General features: G+C 48.9%; 1 protein-coding gene across 1 annotated transcript in view; it reads right to left on the reverse strand.

Annotated features, from left to right (window-relative positions):
• Positions 1-21,813, reverse strand: part of LOC135243979 (sodium/potassium/calcium exchanger 3-like) — a 62,248-nt gene that overhangs the window by 8,260 nt on the left and 32,175 nt on the right. The window contains exons 3-16 of the mRNA XM_064316141.1: positions 11,829-11,905; positions 8,796-8,870; positions 8,341-8,425; positions 7,867-7,970; positions 7,251-7,325; positions 5,371-5,396; positions 4,878-4,931; positions 4,527-4,660; positions 4,053-4,213; positions 3,580-3,726; positions 3,406-3,532; positions 2,732-2,898; positions 2,184-2,298; positions 1,415-1,527 (exon numbers count right to left, since the gene is read on the reverse strand). Of these exons, the coding sequence (XP_064172211.1) occupies positions 1,415-1,527; positions 2,184-2,298; positions 2,732-2,898; positions 3,406-3,532; positions 3,580-3,726; positions 4,053-4,213; positions 4,527-4,660; positions 4,878-4,931; positions 5,371-5,396; positions 7,251-7,325; positions 7,867-7,970; positions 8,341-8,425; positions 8,796-8,870; positions 11,829-11,905 (1,460 nt within the window). The remainder of the gene's footprint in view (positions 1-1,414; positions 1,528-2,183; positions 2,299-2,731; positions 2,899-3,405; positions 3,533-3,579; positions 3,727-4,052; positions 4,214-4,526; positions 4,661-4,877; positions 4,932-5,370; positions 5,397-7,250; positions 7,326-7,866; positions 7,971-8,340; positions 8,426-8,795; positions 8,871-11,828; positions 11,906-21,813) is intronic.

Below are 21,813 nucleotides of genomic sequence, written 5' to 3' on the forward strand. Positions count from 1 at the left end.
TCAAATTCTTCAATGTGGACACCACATTTCTTGTGTAACATGGGAATATAAATCCATACAAAGACATTACTTTACATCAAAAGGAATTTTAAAAATTATTTTCCTATTTATACAAAGTAATACATTATTTTTGTGTTCATTAAAAAAAAAAAAAAGCATGGACATGGTCCTTCATACAGTCAGTTGCAGGTATTTGTGAGCTCTGGCGCCCCCTGCAGGTACAGGATGGAACGCCCCATGACGTGATTTTCAGAGTGTGACGTGTGGAGAGCTCCCTCCCTGAACAGCGAGGCCAGGCCACGTCCTGACACCGCACATCCTATATTTACACCGTCTCCATGGCAACCTACTTCCCTGCGAAGCTCAGAGCTTTCACCGCGGGGTGGTGGTGGGGGGGGTGAGATATCAGAGGCTTAGCAACATTTCTGCCGACGCACGCTCGTCATGAGAGAGCCGCCAAACGCGTTCCTTCGCCGCACGGCCTCAGCGCTGCACACGTGCGTTTCATTTAAATAGGGCGGGAGCAGGGCGCTATGGCAACGAGGTGGAAGCGGGCGCTATGGCAACGAGGCGGAAGCAGGCGCTATGGCGACAGGTGTTCGCGCAAAGCGCACTCGGATGCCTTGTCTTCTGTTTTTCTTTACTTAAAAAAAAAAAAAGAAATTCTTTCAAGCCTCATCCGTCTTCAGCCGCAGCTGGAGGCGGAAGGAATTCTGTGGAGACGAACAGAATAAAAACTGCCAAACGAAGCTCAGGCTCCTGAGAGTAGAAGCATTTGAGGAGGAAACTCTTATTATGTGAATTGCGGCAAATGAAGCAAGTGCCTCGTGCGCATTCCCATTGCATCAACATTATCTGAGATATTTGAGCGCATCGCATCAAGTTTTCACTCTGCATCCCACCTCTGGAGGAAGAGGCGAACGACACAGGCGCTGCACTGACATCTGGATCCAGTCCGCAGCTGCGGCGTTTACTGAAGAATTTCGACCCCCCCCCCGCATCCCCCCCCGCACATAAGGCAGAGCTAAAGCAGATTGACATTGCATTGCATTACAGGCTTTCAGCAGATGCTCTTATTCAGCATGACACACCGCTGGATATATGCTAACGCTGGTTAAGCACATCGCTCAAGGGTACAGCAGCAGCCTCGTACCTAGGGACTGAACCACCAGCCTTCTGGTTACCAGCTCTTTTCCTATTGCATTGCATATCCAGAAGTAAGTACTTTACTTTACTGGATGTTTTGCCGAATCAATTCAGGTTAATCACCTCACTCAATGGTACAACAGCAGCGTCCTCCGTGGGGATTGAACCTGCAACCTTCTGGTTACCAGCTGTCTTCCCTAACCGTTACACCACGCTGCCGCCCCAGTGTGGCGTGTAATTGCCCTGAGGAGGTACAGTGGACACTCACATAAGAGCCGTAGTCGATGGCCAGGGTCTGCAGGGCCCAGGGGAGGCCCAGCCCGATCAGGATGTCAAACACGTTGCTGCCGATGGAGTTGGAGACGGCCATGTCTCCTAGACCTGGGGGGGTGGGGGAAGGGGAAAGGGGGGGCGGGAGGGGACAGGGGAGAGGGGAGAAGGGGGGGAGGAGAGGGGTGAGGATGTAAATCCAACATCAAGAGAGCTGTCTGCGATGACTGAAGTTATGAGCCAAAAAAAGAATAAATAAAAAAATGTGGGTCACGTTTTTTTTTTACATTTTTTTAAAGAATGGCTATAAAACAATAGAACAACATGAAACCAGCTACAAGGGCGTTTCCTTCCTCTTCCCATGAACACAGCCTTCCAGAACAAAACTGATTGATATTTCAAGGCCGAATGCCAGTGGAACTGAATCCAGTGTGGATAAGTAAAAGGAAATGAAAGAGAGAAATGGGGGTGTCTTGCTTCTCCCCCCTTTCATTTTGCATTCAAAGCTTAGGCTGCGTTTACACTACACTGGGCCTTTACTCAGGCTGCAGCATTTCCAAACATGATTCCCACGGCGTACACGTGAGGGGGACACCTGGCGCCTACCCTGGCTCCCGGCCTACCTTGCCGTGCCACGATGAGACTGGTGCCTACCCTGGCTCCCGGCCTACCTTGCCGTGCCACGATGAGACTGGCGCCTACCCTGGCTCCCGGCCTACCTTGCCGTGCCACGATGAGACTGGCCACTATCCTGGCTCCCGGCCTACCTTGCCGTGCCACGATGAGACTGGCCATGCAGTCGGGAACGCTGGTGCCCGCTGCCAGAAACGTGATGCCCATGATGACGTCAGGGATGCCCAGCGTGTAGCCAATCACGGTCACCTGCAAAAAAAAAAACAGATGCGTGAGTGTATACGGAGACACTGCAAGAGAAAAAAAACCCAAACCAAACAACAATGACAGTAGCTAGTCATCATCCTCTCAAGGGCCAACACAAACACGGCCATCCTCTGTGCAGGGTTTAAAGCTGCAGTCACTAAAATCAGAAAAATGGACACACAGAGCTGGATAATAATGAAGGCTGCCATTAGAACAAGGTGAAGACTGCAGTTTGGATTAACGGAGAGTTACCAATCATGGCTAGAGTTAAGGTTCAGATCTCAGTTAAGAGTTAGCGTTAAGGCTCAAATCTGGGTCAGGGTTACGGGTGAAGGCTCAAATCTGAATCAGGGCCTTAAACCACGAATCCTGGATCAGGGCTGAACCACGGATCGGGGGTCAAAGGTTGAGGTCAAAGGTCAGGGCGGCCCCTCACCATCCAGACCATGATGTAGGAGAAGCCGGCGATCCAGAGGGTGGAGTTGACGAAGGTGACCATGAACCAGCGCTCCCAGCGCGGGCTGGCGCAGTTGGGCACCGTGCAGAACAGCAGCAGGCACAGCGGCCACACCAGCAGCCACTTCAGCCTGTTACAGGCCCCAGCTGCAGAGCAGAGGTCAGAGGTCAGGGGTCAGGGGTCATAGGTACAGCAGCAGGCACAGGGGCCACACCAGCAGCCACTTCAGACTGTTACAGGCCCCGGCTGTAGAGCACAGGTCAAAGGTCAGGGGTCAGCGGTCTTAGGAACAGCAGCAGGCACAGGGGCCACACCAGCAGCCACTTCAGCCTGTTACAGGCCCCGGCTGCAGAGCACAGGTCAGAAGTCAGGGGTCAGGGGTCGAAGGTCAGGTGGGAGGAGCCCCATGCACACACAGATACACACACTACCCCTTACAGAAATCTATGGAGTATACTTCACTTTTAATATTAGTATTCTTTTGAAAATATGATAAATATATTTCACAGAAATATATTTTTAAATCAAATATATTGATTTAAAACAAATATATTGCCATATCTGAAAATAGTAATGGGAATTCTGACAGTTTAATAACAACATAAAGGTTTGCTCATTTTCAATCATGTCCCAGACTCCCACATGAGATGTACCTGGGACGTGGAAGGGTAGGAGCGGCCCTTCGCTGTCATCTTCCTCCTCCTCTTCCTCCTCCTCCCCCTCCTCGTTATTTTCGTTGTCCTCGTTCTCCGTCTCGTTCCCGGCCTCCACCCCTCCCCCTCCTCCCCCTCTTCCTCCCCCTCCTCCTCCCTCCCTCCTCCTCCTCTGTCGTCTTCGCCCGTCCCGCCGCGGTGTCCGTTCAGACCCCTCTCGGCCCCGCCCAGACCGTTCTCCACGCCCCGCCTCCCCGGGACCCGAACCGTCACCTCGGAGTCGCCGTTACTGAAGGACCTGCTGCTGATCAGCCGCTGCCTCTGGAGGGAAACACACACACACACACACACACACACTCAGACAGACCGATAATCAATAATCAATAATCAATAACCCATAACCGATTAAAACGATCCTCTGGAACACAGAAACAATGGGTTTCATCGCTTAGCTTATTTCCCACAATTCTCTTGGTCATATTAACAGCGTGCCATGGCTTCCTCACCATCGTTACCACCCCCTGGTACCATGGTGAGTCGGGTTCGAGGGGAGAAGTGGGGTGCTGGGACCCCCCCTTACCTCAGTGATGAGCATGCGGGAGGCCCGGGTTCGAGGGGAGCAGTGGGGTGCGGGGACCCCCCCTTACCTCAGTGATGAGCATGCGGGAGGCCATGGTGAGCCGGGTTCGAGGGGAGAAGTGGCTGGTGATCATGATGCGCATCCCGGCCTCGGAGAAGGACAGCTGGTGCGGGTAGGCCGAGAGGAGCTCGTCCACCATCAGCACCGACGGCTTGCGGTGGAACGTGGCTAACGGGTGGGGGGGGGGGAACGGGGGGGGGGGGCAGAACGGTCAGGTGTCTGTGGCGAAACACTCTGTTTGCTCCAACGTAGTTTTAACCCTAACCCTAACCCTAACCGCCAACAGATGCACAGGTGAGCCAACAGGTGCACACGTGAGCGAAAACACGCTCACACACACGCGCAACCTGAATGTGCTGAATGCTAACCTAAGCTAGCATCTCGGTATTGACCATAGAAATCACACTAAAGCGTTTAAACACGATCTCTGCATTAAACGCGGTCTCTCGAAGGCTCCAGAGAGCGAAAGGACGCACCGCACCTTTCTTCAGCAGCACCACGGTGGCGTCGCAGGCGCCGCCGTCGTCGACGTCCGCTCCGCCGGTCGTACCGTTGGCCAAGTTCACGGAGCTCTTCTTCCGCCGGTCGACGAAGCGCCGCAACCGCGAATTGAAGCTTCGCGGAGAGCGCAGAAGGGTACAGAGAGAGAACGGTTCGTGGCCGCCATCCAGCACGTTTGACGCGCTGAGACGCACGTCTTCTCAATAACCTTTAAATCTAAAAACGCTAAAACCGCATGCTTGGATCCCCAGCCATTTTGCAGATAGTGGAGGATGCGTCTATCAACCATGGAGAGCTTTTCAACTGCGGGAATAATAGGACGCACACTTACTTCATGATCAATATGTAAACCAGGTACATCAGGACCAAGACGAGGGACTCCCACCTGAAATGACAGACATCTTTCCATTAACAAAGCCTTCATCCCTTTGAAGAGTCAGTTTTTTGGAATGCCTTATTGTTTTCAAAATTCTAAGTCAGCGTTTTAGAACTCCATTGCTTTCTATTACCAGCAGTGACTGCGACATCAGCATTAGAATGTTCAGTTAAGAACATTCTAATCACATACTTGTGATCTTACACCTTAAACGGTTAACTGAGAATCACTGGTGACATGCCAATCAGCTTCACTTCAGACAGGAATCAGAGAAAATTAAGCTGGACCAGTGATGTCAGACAGACCTTAGAAGTTGAATTTTTTTTTTACTTCTCCATAAAGGTTCATCCACACAATGATATTTCCCCCACTTGTAACAACACCAAAAGTTGACTTTTACTCTAACTTTCTTAACACGTGCCACAAGAAAAAAAAGACTCCTACGTACCAGGAGACTTTTTCATCGTGGATGAACTATAAAGAGAGAGAGAGAGAGAGAGAGAGAGAGAATGACGGTTAACAGTTCACCGAGAAACTGAGAAATGTCACAGCCTGTTGTTTTTCTTCCCAAGACGTGCCCCTACAAATGACCTGACTGGAAAGCATCCTGTTCCTGGACACGTCCAGGGCAGAAATGTTCATGCAAGTGTTATACGCTATTTTGAGATTGACAGTTGCGTCTCAGCAATTCTCGTGGTCGTCCACCGTGCAACGTTACTAGACTACCACCAGGGGGCAGACCTGCTCTAGAGGTTCCGTCCTCCAAACAACCGCAAGCAGGTACCGCAAGCTAGCGGCGAATTCGTCCAATAAAGCGGAACTAATCTATAGCGAGACAGAGGAACGCAGCGAGGGATCTCAGTAGAAATCCCACGGACGGTCTTTCGCTCATTTCCGAAGTTATTGCGATTCTGTTCTCGTCAAATATACCCAGACTGCTGAAACGGTAATCCATAAAGCCAACTGTGTCGGGGAGGAAATTGAATTTCATATATGTGGAGTTTAGTATGATGTGCCTTATTTCTTTAGTTCCATATTCCATAATTCAATATGGAGTGGGGGAGGGTGGACTGCTAATCAAATCTGTTTCTACATTACAGATATTCAGACAATAAGGAAGAAAATGCCAGGAGCACTCAGATGAACGTCAATATTTAGCGCAGGTGCAAGATTCAAACTGTAGTAAAAGTAGGAGAAACTAATTTTGCACACAGGAAATCAAAAAAACAGTGCTCTGATGGAAGCATTTAGCAGAACTGTTTGCTCTATAGTTCCTTTTTTCTTCTGTATGCAGTTATTTATTCACCTGCACCTTTAAATTTGGCAGGAATGTAATAAGTTAGATAGATTTTTTTGGAACTAGAGCGCTCGTCTCAGCCTGTTTGATTTGCAGGATGCAGAATTACTTTTTTTTCCTATTTTCACATTACAGATTTTGACGCCGAGCCAGTTTGTCGCGACCCCGCTCTGCACTCGCTGATTGATGTGGATTGAAACGTCCGTTTCTCCTTTTTCTGTGAGGTTTGAGGATTGAAACGTCCGTTTCTCCTTTTTCTGTGAGGTTTGTGGATTGAAACGTTTGTTTCTCCCTTTTTCTGTGAGGTTTGTGGATTGAAACGTCTGTTTCTCCCTTTTTCTGTGAGGTTTGTGGATTGAAATGTCTGTTTCTCCTTTTTCTGTGAGGTTTGTGGATTGAAATGTCTGTTTCTCCTTTTTCTGTGAGGTTTGTGGATTGAAATGTCTGTTTCTCCTTTTTCTGTGAGGTTTGTGGATTGAAACGTCTGTTTCTCCCTTTTTCTGTGAGGTTTCTGCAGGAGGACCGTTTCCAGGCAGCGTTTAGCGCCGGTTGCTACGCGGGGATCCAAACACCGCCGGCCTGACTCACCGTCCGCCATTTGGCCGAATCTGACAGAACCGCTCTCGCTCCCGCGCAAATTAAAGACACGGTGCAGGCACCTCTCTCACCCACACCGAACTCTTAGAGAGGAGGGCGAGGGAAATTTCCATTAACCCAGAACGACACGGTCACCCCATGCGACTTCCCCTTAGCAGCAGTAACTAACGACGATGACCGCGGTCATGATTACTGATGGCTGCGATTATTGTGATAAAAACAACAACCCCGATATGAGTCATAATTGCAGTGCACAACAAGCTGCCCTGATTTCCTGCATCATTTTTACATCTTGATGTTATGAAGCATGTGACCCTGAATATGGCGCCTTGCTCGGTTCTGTTACTGGTTTTCTACTTTTTTCTCCCCTGGGAAAGGGATGCAGGTTGGTTCTGCTGTGAAGGACGCCCACTGGTGGTTATGTGGTCACTCACCGCGATGAGAGCGGCCACGGAGAGCGTGTAGAAGGCCGAGTCTCTTAGCAACATCCAATGGGAGAGCCGGACAGCCTGGGGCAGAGAGGAGAGACGATCAGAACGGATACCGCCATCCGCCGTCCAATATCACACCCTGCAAGAGCTGCTAAAAAACGTTAAAAAAAAACAGACCTAAAGTCCCGTTTGCATGCGTCCACTGCAGAGTGGGTTTTAGGATTTCCACTCCACAGCACTCATAACAGATGGCAGACGGAAGAAAAAACACCGCAACAAAATCCATTTTCCTCCAACCCAGCAAACGGCGAGACCTCCCTGCACCTCCCGTCCCACAACACGAGGAGGGGATTTACCGCCACCTGCGAGGGGGTCGGGGTTTTGGGGGGTCGGGGGGGTCGGTGGGTCGGGGGGTCGGGGGGTAAGGGGGTCGGTGGGTCAGGGGTTGAGGGGTCGGGGGGTCAGGGGGTTGAGGGGTTCGGTGGGTCGGGGGGTCAGGGGGTTGAGGGGGTCGGGGGGTCAGGGGGTTGAGGGGTTGAGGGGTCAGGGGGTTGAGGGGTCGGGGTTTTGGGGAGTCGGGGGGGTCGGTGGGTCGGGGGGTCGGGGGGTGGATTATTACCTGGCCCGCGAAGAGGCCGCAGACCCCGATGATGCAGAGGATGTTGAAGACGGCGGAGCCCACGATGGTGCCCACCCCCACGTCGCCCTTGGTGATGAACACTCCTGTCGGGGGGAGGGGTGAGGGGGGGGGGGGCAGAAGCACTTAAGCACCACCGCGCAGACGTACCATTTCACTTTCATTTGAGTCATCAAACAAAAGCTCCTTTCTTTTTTTACATTTCTATTTCCATCTCGACTGCCGTCAGTCCGCCGGTAACACTGGACTACCTGCAGTAATGGTGCTGCTGCTTTTTTTTTTTTAAATCACGGAAAAAAAATCTCAATGTTCTTCTCGGCGTCCTTGAGGGAACGTTTACAGAAAATCCTCTGGTAAGTGCGGAGAGAGGGTTATGAAAGCGTCTGCGTGGGGGGGCGGGGGGGGGATCGAGCGGAGGTGGCGGTTATGGAGGGAAGGGTGGTCGCGGTACGTCACCGATGATGGAGGTGAAGAGTTCAGGAGCTGAGCTGCCGGCCGCCATGAAGGTGGCCCCCGCCACGTCCTCGCTCAGGTGCAGGCGCTGAGGATGAGGAGGGAGAGACGGACTGAGGAAGGACGGCAGGAACTCTTCACCAAAACGTCACTCTAACCATACCATCACCCTAACTTCACCCTAACTTCACACAAACTTCACACAAACTTCATCCAAACTTCACCCTAACTTCACACAAACTTCACACAAACTTCACACAAACTTCATCCAAACTTCATCCAAACTTCATCCAAACTTCACTCTAACTTCACCTGTTCATAAACTCTTTTCATAAACTGTGAATGTGTGTGTGTGTGCACTTGTGTATGTGCGTGTGTGTGTGTGTGTGAGTGTGCAGTGTGTGGGCACTTGTGTACGTGCGTGTGTGTGTGTGTGTTTGCATGTGCAGCAGACTGACCTCACAGATCTTCTCCATGGAGGGAACGAAGTAGTCATCACAGACCAGCGCCAGAGCACAAAACATGTACACGGCCTGCAGTGAGGGGAGAAAAGCACATCATCATAACAACAATGAGAAGAAGGAGAAGGAGAAGAAGAAGAAGAAGAGTAGTTTCACCAAGGTGAGTAACTATGGGCTTTTACCTTGATCATTTTCTAGTGAATAAATGCTGAGATGTGTAACAGTTAAAGGGTTACTGCAGAGCAACCTATAGCTTCCACTCAGTGATCAGCATTAATCATGGAACGCAGTCTTTAAGTGACTGATATTAATTACATTTCTGTGTTCCTCACTTATTTCCCCTGAGAACTGTGGCTGATAATTCTAAAGTCCCTCTATCTATGGCATGTATTATCCATGTAGGTAGGGAATGTGCTCTCCTTAACCCTTTAAGATGTGAGATCAGGAATAATATGTGATCGGAACGCTCTCAACTGAACATTCTGATGCTGATGTCACAATCGCTGCTGGTGACTGAAAGCAGTGGAGTTCTAGAGCACTGGCTTTGAACACTGGAAAATAGAACGTTCTTAAAAACCTGCTCTTCAAAAGGGTCAATGAATTGATTACTTGTGATGACAGAGGTTCACCTGAGCAGCCCCAACCCCCCCCCCAACCCGTCCCCATCCCCTCCTGGAGGCACCCTGGGGAGCACCGAAAACAGCTGCTTCCCCGGGAAAAGGCTTTTCCGCCGATCGGCGCGTTTAATTCGGCGCTGAAGCGCGGCGCGGTGAGCGTGCCGGTTACGTAACGGGCTCCGAAAGCGCGCGGCGGTGCCGCCCGGGAGATCAACCAATCAGATTCATCCTCCAATTCTGATTCTAACGGCTGATTGGCTCAGCAAAACACTCTCACCATCTGTTCTGGATAAAAATAAATTTAAAAAAATAAATAAAAATCTTCAACCATTCTGTGCGTCGACAGCAGAGTCGAACACTGCGTGCAAGGACACACGACGGAAATGCAGCTCTAACAGAGAAGCGCTTTCGGATCTGAGAGTAAACCTCTGGCAGCTCCAGACTACAGCACCTACCTGCAGTTAGAGATTTGATAGTGTGCTCTACGCTCATAATGTATTTATTTTTTGCCGTGTTCACGCTGCACAGGCCCAGATGCTCAGCTGCACTTTAACAAGGCAGTTTGGTCTCCAGTCCAGAGCCATTTGTTTAGCATTGGTCGCTAGCCAGCAAGCACTGTCTGGTAAACTCAAGCCACAGAACGCTGGAGTTGTTTTTTTCTTTTAGCATTTTTTCGATTCCCACTGGCGTATGGTACCAGAGCATTGTCTTCTCGCGTATTCTCTAAACACCACTTAGAACGTATCCCGCCATACGCCAAGATTTTTATTTTCTTATGTGACCCCAAGATTAATCTCAGCCTGGAGACGGTTTTTTTTATTGAGTGACATGTTGTTTAGAACATCATGACTTCTCCAAAGCAACTTACATTCCACCGCACAGAATTTGTTTAAACAGCTGGATGTTTACGAAAGCAATTCAGGTCAAGGCTACGACAGCGGTGCTCCACCTAAAGATTGACCCAATAATCAAGGAATTAGAAGACCAGTTCCTTAACCATCATACTACTCTAGCACCCCCCCCCCCCCCCCCGCCCGCCCCCTTCCAGGCACAGTGACGCAATACAAAGCACCAAGATTTTATTCAGTGTGAAGGACGAGTCAGACTTTGCGTTCGCCCTTGCCAGGAAGTCAGCGTTCTCAAGACTTCCTGGGCTTTTTTTTGAGGAGCTGAGGTTCTGTGCGAACGTCAGGGAGACGGGAGCAGTGCATTATGGGCCGCCGCCACCGCTGCTGTATTTGATCGTACCACATTTTCCATTCTGAACGTACCTGCTCTAATGCACGCAGATGAAAAATGGATTCTGCCACCCGTAGGGAACCAAAGCCCAAAGCCATAATAAATCCTATGGCTATGTGTGCTTTTTTAAGACATTATGGATAATAAGCCAATTCCATCTTTGTGAGACTGTGCAAAATATATGAACAGATATCATCGGAGACATCGGTCCAGATGAGCCCAACAATTATTCTCAACTCTAACTCTAACTCTCAACTAAATGCAAATAGCTGGCCAAGCTGTGTGTGAACATTTCATTAGCATTTAATTTGCTAATTTAGGGATGCTGATTTGATTGAATCTGGGTCACAGAGCCCGTGTAGAGCCGAGGTGTATAATAACACAGCGTTAGAGGGAGAGGCCCACGGTCTGCGTTTCAGACCGAGGCGGAGTTACCGTACGCGGCTCTGACCCGCCTCGCTTTCCCGCCAAGTGCCTGCAGCACAAACAGCTGGATGCTTTACACCCTGCAGCCCAGGCACACAGCACTACAGGTAGAGAGCTATCGCCTGTCTCGCATAAATGACAGTTAGCAGGCTGTGGGTGGAAATAAGGACATACCCCAGACTTCTAGAACAAATGATGTCATAGTTATACGGCTCAGCCTGCACTGATGGACGTCTTTCCCATTTGAGCCACTAGGGGGCAGATAAACAGCCAAGCTAAGTAGCCTTCTCTACTCTGATCTCCACATAGCCTTTGCCACAGAATTAAAAACCACCCCCCCCCCACACCCCCCGTAGAATTTATGGTGAGGGGGTCCAAACAGGGTGACTTGGAAATCAAATCAGGAGAAAGCCGAGGCGATGTCTGTCCCGATGGCGAGTGTCGCGTTGTGATTTCGTTCAACATGCAGGACCTCGTCTGTCATAACAGAGGGCGGGACAAAGGGTCAAGATGGAGGACAGCCCCTGGTAATAGAGGGCACCTCGTCACCCAGATTAAATTCTAGGTGTTAACTTTAGAAAGAGAGAGATGGGGGTGAGAGAGAGGGAGAGAGCGAGAGAGAGAAAGAGAGAGGGGGAGGTGAGAGAGAGCAAGAGAGAGAGAAATGGGAGAGAGAGAGAGTGGGGGGCAGGGGGAGAGAGCAATAGAGAGAGAAAGAGAGAGAGAGAGGGGGAGAGAAGAGACTCACACAGAGCACGTGCAGTGCCACCGCTCCCTCCGTTCGCTCCTTGTGGGAGAAGAGGTCCGTGGGGAACTCGTGCAGGGCTGGGAGAGAGAGAGAGAGAGAGAGAGAGAGAGGGACACAGGGTTACGCACACGTCCTCGCCAACTGCTCCCAAAAGCCTGCCCCAACAGGTCACCTCCCCCCCAACACGCCTCACTGGAAAAATTCTTTCACCACGGATACCTGCATCACCGCAATTTTATTTAGAAGCGTCAGTGTACAGGGCTGTCAGGGTTATCTTTGATTCAGGAGTCCAAGGAATGCTTGTACATGGCTATCACTTCTACAGCACCACAAAAACATTGCAGATTAAAATAAAAAAAATAAAAAAAGATAAAGATAAAAAGAAGAGGAGGAGGTGAGGTCAATGTTAGCAAACGAGACAGAAAGCAGAAAAAAATTGTGTCAACCTGTGATTTATTCTTCCAGGAAAAAGAATATTCCTGCGCAATCCAGCGATAAGACGATGACGTAATCTACCGGGTTATTTTCACAAGAGCAAACAAATCAATCTTGCGTAAAAACAATCTGCCCACCACCCTCCCCCCCCCCTCCCATGACACAGGTCTGAGAGGTCTTGCACAATGCAATTAAAAAATATATAAATATATTTGCAAAATTAGTTACAATGCATTTAAAAAATGGCATGACTTCTAGCTAATTCACCTCGATGGCAGACAGACCCCTGTCATTCTAAGCTCTTGAAATGCTTGTGGAGGACACTATTGATGGTCTGCCCAAAACAGGAAAGAGGAACGACTTTGCGCTTCGAACTTCCGGAAAGTGATTAAATTATAAAACAACACATAAAGCTGAAGTCATTAATCTACCTATCTACTCGACAGCGAGGGTCTCACAGAGCGTTTGGCTCCGTCCTCCTCCTTCATCGCGGCAGCCAAACGGGATTTCTTCATTAAAAAGTTTTCAGACGCCCACTGGACTTGGCGGCACCCCGTGCCCACACACATTAATCCACAGAGTGGGAGGAGGGGGGGGATAAGGGAGGGGGTGGGGGGGGGGCTGGGGGGTTGCCTCAACCGCAACTCAATTACAACACCGCAGAACAAAACGGTGCTAAGCAACAACAGCCGTGATGACCAAAAAAAAAAGAAAAGCAGCGGTTTTGTAGCTGGCAGGGTTTCTCGACTCCAGGAACTCCCCGAAGCAATTACAGGAAACTCAGGAGCAGAGCGCACCCCCCCCCCCACCCCGCCACCGCGTTCCAACACACCACATGTACCCCCGCAGTCAATGTCCATGGGCGCTCCAACCGAATTACACAGCCCTCTCTCTCTCTCTGTGCGACACAGGGGGTGGGGGACAAGGGGGGGGAGCGGGGGGCATGCCTCGGGTAAGTTTGGAAAAATCTCAGCGGTGACCCGGAGCGACCCGGGATACGCGAGGGAACGGATTTGTTTTCCCGCCTCCCCGCCCGGGGCTGACAGGAGGCACACGCACGCCTGGAACGCAGAAGCGAGCGGAGCGGTTACTAGGCGACCGGTCGGTTCCCCCGTCGCCGGGCGTCTCCGGGGGCGACCCTGTACACCGGACTCTGACCCTCCCTCGAAAAAAGAAACGGCCTTTCCAGCGCGGCGGCTGAGGGAGACCAAACCCTGGCGGCCGGGGGCAGGTGAAGTTTTTAGGGCAGCGCGCGGGACGGGCGGGTTTGGCGACGGGCCGCTCCCCCGGCAACACGGGGCCCTCGTGATGCTCAAACGGGGGATGGAGGTAGGGGGACGGGGAAAGGAGGGGAAAGACATCTATTTTTGGACCCCATTAGTAGGCCGCTCTGAGTTGATAGATCGCCCCCCCTCCAAAGGAACGAGCGAGTCCTGCCCTCATTATGGCTCTACCCGAAAGAGAGGGGGCCAGTGCTGGACACCTTCCTCACACCGAGAACAGAGGAGGCATGGGTGTAAGACCCCCCCCCGCTCCCAACTCTTCCTCCCTCCATCTATCCCTATCTATCCCACTCTCTCGCCCTCTCATTCTCTTTCCTGGTCTCATCCCTCTATCTCCTTACCTCTCATCCCCACCTCTCCCCTCCCTCTCTCTCCTCCCTCCCCTCTCTCTCTCTCTCTCTCCACCCCCCTCTCTGCCTTGCCCCCCCCCGCTCCCACTCTCTCTTCTCTCTTCCCCCACCCCCCCCCCTTACTGAGAGCCTTATGGGGCCCAGCACCCCAGGGCTCCAGCTCCAACAGTCATGCTTCTTTAGCCAGCAGGAGGCGCTCCAGCCACCAATACTGAGTCTTTCACTTGTTCCTCCCTCTTCACGACCCAGAGAGGGGCTCCAATGTCCAAACAGACACCTGCAGAGACAGTCGATAATTTCCTACCGCCAGAGGTCATGTCAAATAAACGCACGTTAACACACAGGGCAGCCCCCGCCCCCCCCCCCAGTGTGGGGGGCAGAAGTATCGGGAATCTGTGTAAATGACAGAAAACTGGCACTCAATCGGGTGACAGGAGGGTAGCAAAGTGATCTCACACGTCGAGTCCCTCAGCTCACTAATGCATCCTCCTCTTCTGTGTTCCTCTCCTCCTAATTCAGCTGCTTCTTCTTCTTCTCCTCATTTGTCTTCCTCATCTTCTTCTAATTCTTCTTTTTCTTCTTCTTTTTGATTTCTTTACAGGAAGGAAATATCTCAATTTGAGCAAATCTACCCTATATTACAAAAAGTGATGGCAATGGTTACTGTGCGGAGAAATGACCTCTTTATGGATTGAGTACAAAGGCTGTGGGCATAGCTTGCACACTCTCCAGAAAAGCTCATTAGATTGTCGTTATATTTAAATCCTTTTAAAAAAATTTATGTCCATTTAGAAAAAAAGAAAAAAAAACTTTCTTTTTTAGTTCTCTAATTGCTTTGTGGAAACATATAATCTGTTCTGTTGTTTTTAAGTGGAGGCATTATCCTTTCAAATGGCATTAGAACTGGGGCCATCTCAGATTACACAACACTTACTGTGCACCATAATTATGATGTGTGTGTGTGTGTGTGTGTGTGTGCACATGCGAGAGTGTGTGTGTGCGTGAGCGTGAGAGGGATTTTGTGTGTGAGTGAGAGTTGTGCGTGTGTGTGCACACATGTGAGAGTGTATGTGTGTTTTTGCACATGTAAGCATGTGAGATAGAGAGTGTGTGTTTGTGTGGGTCTGCATGCATGTTTGTCTGTGTGTGTAAGTGTGTGTGTGTTTGTGTGCACACGTGCGGTTTGATAGAAAAGATTAAAGCTTGACACTGATAAATCCTCTACACATGCTGTCCATTCCTCAGCACTGTGCAGTTGTATAATTTTACAGACAATAGGAGCAGCTGTGATGACAGGAGCTCCCCTAGTCCCATGAGAGCTCAGTGGTAGAGCTCAGTCTTCATAGAGAATTAACTACCTCCATTACTTACAAGCCAATAAACACAGAACCAGCTCCAGATTTAAAAACACTCTACTTTATGTAATACCCATATACAGACATTATGCCATAACAATACCCCGCAATACATCACTGACAAATAAGGATGTGCTTTTTTTCCCCCTGTACACTTAATGGAGTTTCAGTGTAATGAAATAAGGTTTAAAGGAAAATCCCTTTGAGTATCATAAACAACAACAACAAAAACACTGCACAGTATGTCATGTTGAGACATTCTCCCACCGCCCTCAATAAAATCTAATCAAACAAATCGCCTATCAGGGATAAAAATATTATTTTTGTTTAAATATCAATCATATATATATATTGTCTTGTCGCATCAGTTACGGCCTGTCAGTTTTTCTGCCACTCACCCTGTCGTCATAGCGACCTGCCGCAAAAACACCAGTCAGGGAAAGCAATCCTCCCCTCAATTTCAGATACAGCACTTTCGTGTTTCAAAATGGACACAGAACGATAACAACGCAAAGTACATTTTTTTTTAGCTTAAACTAGCTGGGGTGGGTACATCAGCTAGTTTAGCGTTTTTAAAAACCAGAGCTGTCGCCAGCCACAAACAGGGAAGCAGTATCCCTGTGAAGACACTGGCAGTTAGATGGGACTGTTTCAGCAGTGCTTGCTCGGTCTAACCGAGGAGACCACTCACCACTCAAAAGTGCACCTTAATCAAGTCTTTTTCCCACAGATAATCAGATAATCATCACGTAATAAGGATGTACAGGATATGTAATTTATTATAAGCTGAGAATCTGCTCTTTGGCCGCATGTGAATTGCTTGATTACAAAGCTAAGATTGAGGAGTACAGAGGCAAATCAAGAAAAATATGTCTTTTATGATCCAACATCCTATCCTCTGTGGCATGTATAAAAATGCTGAGCAGGCCCAGATGACCTCTATTTTGGATCAAGATGACAAGAGGAAAAAAAAATGTGACTTTGAAAGAGCCGCAAAGACTGCTCAACTGGCTAGTGTTTCAGCAGGAACAGTCACCAGATCTCAACCCAACTGAACACCTATGGGAGATTTTGGACCAACGTATTAGACAGCGCTGTTCACCATTATTAAAACACCAATCGATAGAACATCTTTTGGAAGAATGGTGTTCCATCCCTCCAGTAGAGTTCCAGAGACTTCTAGAATCTATGCCAAGGCGCACTGAAGCAGTTCTGGTGGCTCATGGTGGCCCAACACCTTACTAAGACACTTTATGTTGGTTTTTCCTTTAATTTGTCACCCGTCTGCATATAGACACACACACACACACACAATGTACACACACTGTGCTGAGAGGTTTTATAAACACGGACTGAGGAAAAAAACTCAACTCAAGGTCCTGATTACATGGTCATTACACTCATACGCCAGCGCGGGAGCGCGTTTTAGAGACGCCTTCTTGACGTCAGTCCCGAGCGCGCGGGGGGGGGCAGCTAATTTGCGGCGAGCCGAGGAGACGAGACTCAGGAGGGAGAGAGCAGGTGACACGCCGACGCGCCGACGCCTCGCGCCTTTCCCGAAAAAATACCGCCTACAATGGCGCCATCGGCACAATCAGCGTCCCTCAATCAGGGGGCCCCCGACTGGGGTCTGCAAGGGCGGGGCCCCAATCAGCGCTTTTCAGGGCGCCGGGGAACGCGAGCTGCAGTACATCATGTGACCGCCAGCGCGGTCATGTGTGTGTGCGTGTGTGTATAATTGTGTGTGTGTGTGTGTGTATAATTGTGTGTGTGTGTGTATGTGCGTGTGTGTATAATTGTGTGTGTGCGTGTGTGTATAATTGTGTGTGTGTGTGCGTGTGTGGGTATAATTGTGTGCGTGTGTGTGTGCGTGTGCGTGCACGTGTGTGTGTGGGTATAATTGTGTGTGTGCGTGTGTGTGTGCTGTGAGAGGGAAGGAAGGCAGTACAGTTCCTTTGGCCGGACCCATTATTTTTAAAATGCATGTACATTCACACACACACAAACATACACACACACACACACACACAAACATATACACATGCACACAACACCCACACATTCACATACACACAAAAATATTCACACCCACACACTCACATACACACATGCACAGACACACTCACACACACATGCGCATACACACTAACCCACACACACACATACACACACACACCGACACACACACAAACCCTGCACACACACATATGTGTGTGTATGAGAGTGGGGTGAGGTGAGGTGGGAAGTTGAGAGTGGGGGGGCAGGCAGGGATATTTGATGTCATACGTGATGTCACATGTGATGTCACACGTGATGTCACATACGCAAACAGCTGCAGTCAAACGCAGAGTTTTAAAGCACGGCTGGACCCAGCTGGACCCAGCCGGACTGAGCCTGGCAGCCGCTGTAGAAACAGAAGGCAGATGAGCACAAAAGAGATTGCATAATGGCCTGATTATTATTACATAATTGCTGCGGCTTCATAAATGAATCACTCCAGCCCTATACATCAACCAGACCCACCATCAATTAGATTGCCAGAGACAAGTGCTTTTTTCCTTTAAACCCCCCCCCAAAAGAAAACCACGCAGCGCAGATGTCTTAACCGTATGAAAATGCTGCATTTGCTTCTGTCACCATTCATTGCATACGACGCAATGTCCTTACGATGGTAAGAAACTGAAGAGAAGTTTGCTTGCTGCAGGTATAATGCAAAAGAGGAAGATAGGAGTGGGGGAAACAGCTAGCGGAGTCAACGGTGGAGAGATGGGACCGAATGAACTCTAATCCCTCTGTAGATGGCACTTTAGATTAGGGATGACAAATGCTTCTGGAGCTTCTATGGAGATTTTTATTTTTTCTAACGGGAATGCATTTCTGGCACGCTTAGAACGTCGTTTGAGGTCACACGCGTCCGCTTATCAGAAAGACTTTTGGCTCAGTCTGATCTTTCAGCACGACATGTGTCTAGACTCAACAACAATATTTACCTTAAAAAAAGGACGCTGGCGTGTGGCTTTGAGTACTTCCTGTCTCTCCTGGACAGCCTCTGTGAGCTATGGAAGAGATTAGCTCCGCCCCCTCCGCAGTAACCTCTCTCTGGTGACCACTCCCCCTGCCCACCTCTCCCCAATATGACAGAATTAAACTTTCTGTTGGATTGGAAGCAGCACAGGAATTGCAGACAAGCACACACACACACACACACACACACACACATACACACACGTGCACACGCACGCGCACACACACATACACACACACATGCACACACACATACACACTCACAATTTACACACATACACACACAGACAGACAGACACTCACAACTCACAAACACACGCACACACACAACTGTACACCAGTCAAATAAGCTTTGCTGAAACACAGGGTTCTATACGCAGGCTTTATACGAATGGCTAATCATGCTAAATATGTTTGATTCTGTTCTTGTTTGAGCTTCCTGCCTATTTTGTTGACTTTTCTGCTCATTTTTTGATGAAACAGGCGGTTGGTTATTAGTTTTGGGAAAACATGAAGTGTTTATTGCGTCGGCGCTTGCTATCAGTTCTGTGACATCAATAATGCTGCTCGCAGAAATGAGATTGTTAGACGGAGAAATGAAAGAACACAGAATAATTTGACAAGCTTTGACAAAGAATATATATATATATATATATGTATATTCAAAATATTCACATTGTGGGACATAATATTCATTCTCAGAGTGGTTTTAAAAGCCATTGTGTAATTTAAGCTTTGTTTTGAAAATGAGCACTTGAAGCAAATTACAGGAAGGACATGATCGCTAAGGTTAAGCCAGAAAGCGAGAAATAATGACAAAACATTTCAATACAGGAGAACGGTTGAACAGCTTAATCATTTCCAACTCCAAATATCCATATATATATAAAGCACATCACTGTCGTCATGTTGGACGTTTGTTCTATTTCCGAAGTTATTTCCGTACGAAAAGCACCCCGTTCAAACTTTGCCGTGAGCCGTTCGTCGTGACAGTCATGGAATTTGTGAACCTGGCAGCACCTCTGCCTCCAAGCTAGGCCTAAAGCCATATGTGGGTTCAAACACCCTGTCAAACAGACACAGATCAATTTCCCGCTGCCTTGCTTTGAGCACATTGTTTACTTCTTCCGAACACCTTGCAAAATGCGCACAAGGTACCACGCGAGGTACAATAATGATTTGCGCTCACACACAGATTTGGATAAAAAGTGGCATATTTGTCAAAATAAGTGGTACTTTTGAGTTAGACGTGGGATAAAAATATACGTGAAACACATGCATTGGCACGGGGAAGCTACTGCTTGCGACCGACATCCAAAATTTCACTGAAATTTAACAGGTCGGATATCTTATTTTTTCATGCTAGTTTTATCTCAGTTTTACATGCAGAGGACAGGATTCTGTGTCCCCCCAAAAATCAGCCTGGAGGACTGGGGAGAGTGAGAGGAGAACAGGGGGTCCTGTGGCAAGTTTGGGTTCACCGTCCCAAGCCCAGCCCTGTGTCCGACCCTCACCGGACAGAAAGAGAGAGAGAGAGAGGGAGAGGGAGAGGGGGGCAAGGACAGAGACAGAAAGAGAGAGAGGAGAGGAGGGGCAAGGACAGAGACAGAAAGAGAGAGAGAGGGAGAAGAGAGGCAAGGACAGAGACAGAAAGAGAGAGAGAGGGAAAGGGGGGGCAAGGACAGAGAAAAAAAAGAGAGAGGGAGAGATGCAAGAAGAGAGACAGAGCGAGAGAGAGAGAGAGGGAGAATGAAGGAGAGACAGCCTGCGCGCTGTTGTGGATTTTTGGATTGGTTTAGTGCTAAACCCCACTAAGATCGCAGAAGCTCGTGAATTGAGATGTTGCGTAATCCAGGCGAAAGAAGCTGGGCGAGATTCCCAAAACCTCAGGTGCTCCCTGAGAGTAAGCCGCCTGAGCCAGTGGGCGCGTTTTGGGACGGCGGAGGGGACACAAGACAGGCATCCATCCAAGACGATGGGCGTCCCACCAAAGTGGCGAAAACTGCAACGAATTGCAGGTAAATAACCAAATATTGTTCAGGAAAAAGCAATCTCCCTCTTCCTGGTGTCTATGTTTGCGTGTACAGTAATTTCATTCATTCAAAGCTGACATAATAATAATAATAATAATAATAATAATAATAATAATAATAATAATAATGTATTTTATTTTTGTAGTAATTTCATTGACACCTTTAACCTGGTTGTTTACATGGCCTGAAGCAATGCAACGATGCAATGCAACTGGAAACAAAAATCAAAAACAAAAATGTATTCTACGTCATTAAAAACACATTACACATGAATGCCCATCCATGCACATGGAAGCAGACCCAGGTGATTTGAAATGCACATGTGGAGGGTCACTTCACAGAACAGCACGGGTTCACACAAGCGTGACGAGCACGTTCTGTGCCTACAATATGCTTAGAAGAAAGAAATTCACTATTTTATAGTTTCTAGTGGGAAGGGGGGATTGTTCACTATTTCACATTTCTAGTGGTTCGGAGAGAGACATTTTACTGTTTCATGTTTTTAGTGAGAAGGGGGGGGAGAGATTTCACTAGTTTCCATGTTTTTAGTGGGTGGGGGAGAGACATTTTCTTTTTCATGTTTTTAGTGGGGTGGGGGAGAGAGATTCGTAGTGGTTTAGTGGTTGACAGATTAACTGCAAACAGTGAACAAAAGCAGATTGTGCTGCTGGCTATACAAAGCCTCGGGCCAGTTTTTTTTTTTCATTAGGCAGTGTGCTACACAAGTGTAAAGAGTACATCAATCAGACATCCACTCTGTAAAGCCTTAAAAAGAGAGGCAGAGAGAGAGCGAGGGAGAGAGCGAGAGAGAGAGAGAGGGGAGTGGAAGAGAGAGAAAAAAAAGAGGGGGAGAGAGAGATGAGATAGAGGTGTGCTTTTCATTGCAGCCAGGAACACAAACTGCAATTAGCCACGTTGTGTGTTAGGGAGTGAGTGAGCTCTCTGCAGCTGCCGTGGCCTCCGTTGGCCACAGTGCACCCCCCCCCCCGTCCACTCAACACCTTCCCAAAAAACAACCCCTCTCACTTTCCACCCACAGTCTGTGCAATCGCACGCTGCCCCGTGCCCCCTTAGCCTCTTCAGCGAGCCGCGGTCGATACGCCACCTGCTTTTATGCCCATCGCACTCCACCTTCGTCATCCTCCACCTCAGGCAGCCGTATGCTGAGCCTTGACCCAGGGCCGGACAGGTAAGCGCCATAAAATCTTTCTGAACGTCCACGTAAAACCGTCAAGCTCTCTGTTCGGCTGTCTGTATGTCAGCCCAAATCAATCAATCAATCAATCAATCAATAATCAAACTGTCAATCAATCAACCAATCAATCAGTCAGTCAATAAATCAGTTAATCAGTCAGGCAACCAACCAGCCAGCAATCAATCAGTCAGCATCATAACAATGACAACTAGCCCTATAGACACAGCGCACCAAAGGAGCAGAGGCTTCAGGGGAGCAGAGGATTCAGGGGAGCAGAGGATTCAGGACTGTACCTTTGCGATGCGGGTTT

This window comes from Anguilla rostrata, chromosome 2 (assembly GCF_018555375.3).
Source record: "Anguilla rostrata isolate EN2019 chromosome 2, ASM1855537v3, whole genome shotgun sequence".
NCBI classification, from domain to species: domain Eukaryota; kingdom Metazoa; phylum Chordata; class Actinopteri; order Anguilliformes; family Anguillidae; genus Anguilla; species Anguilla rostrata.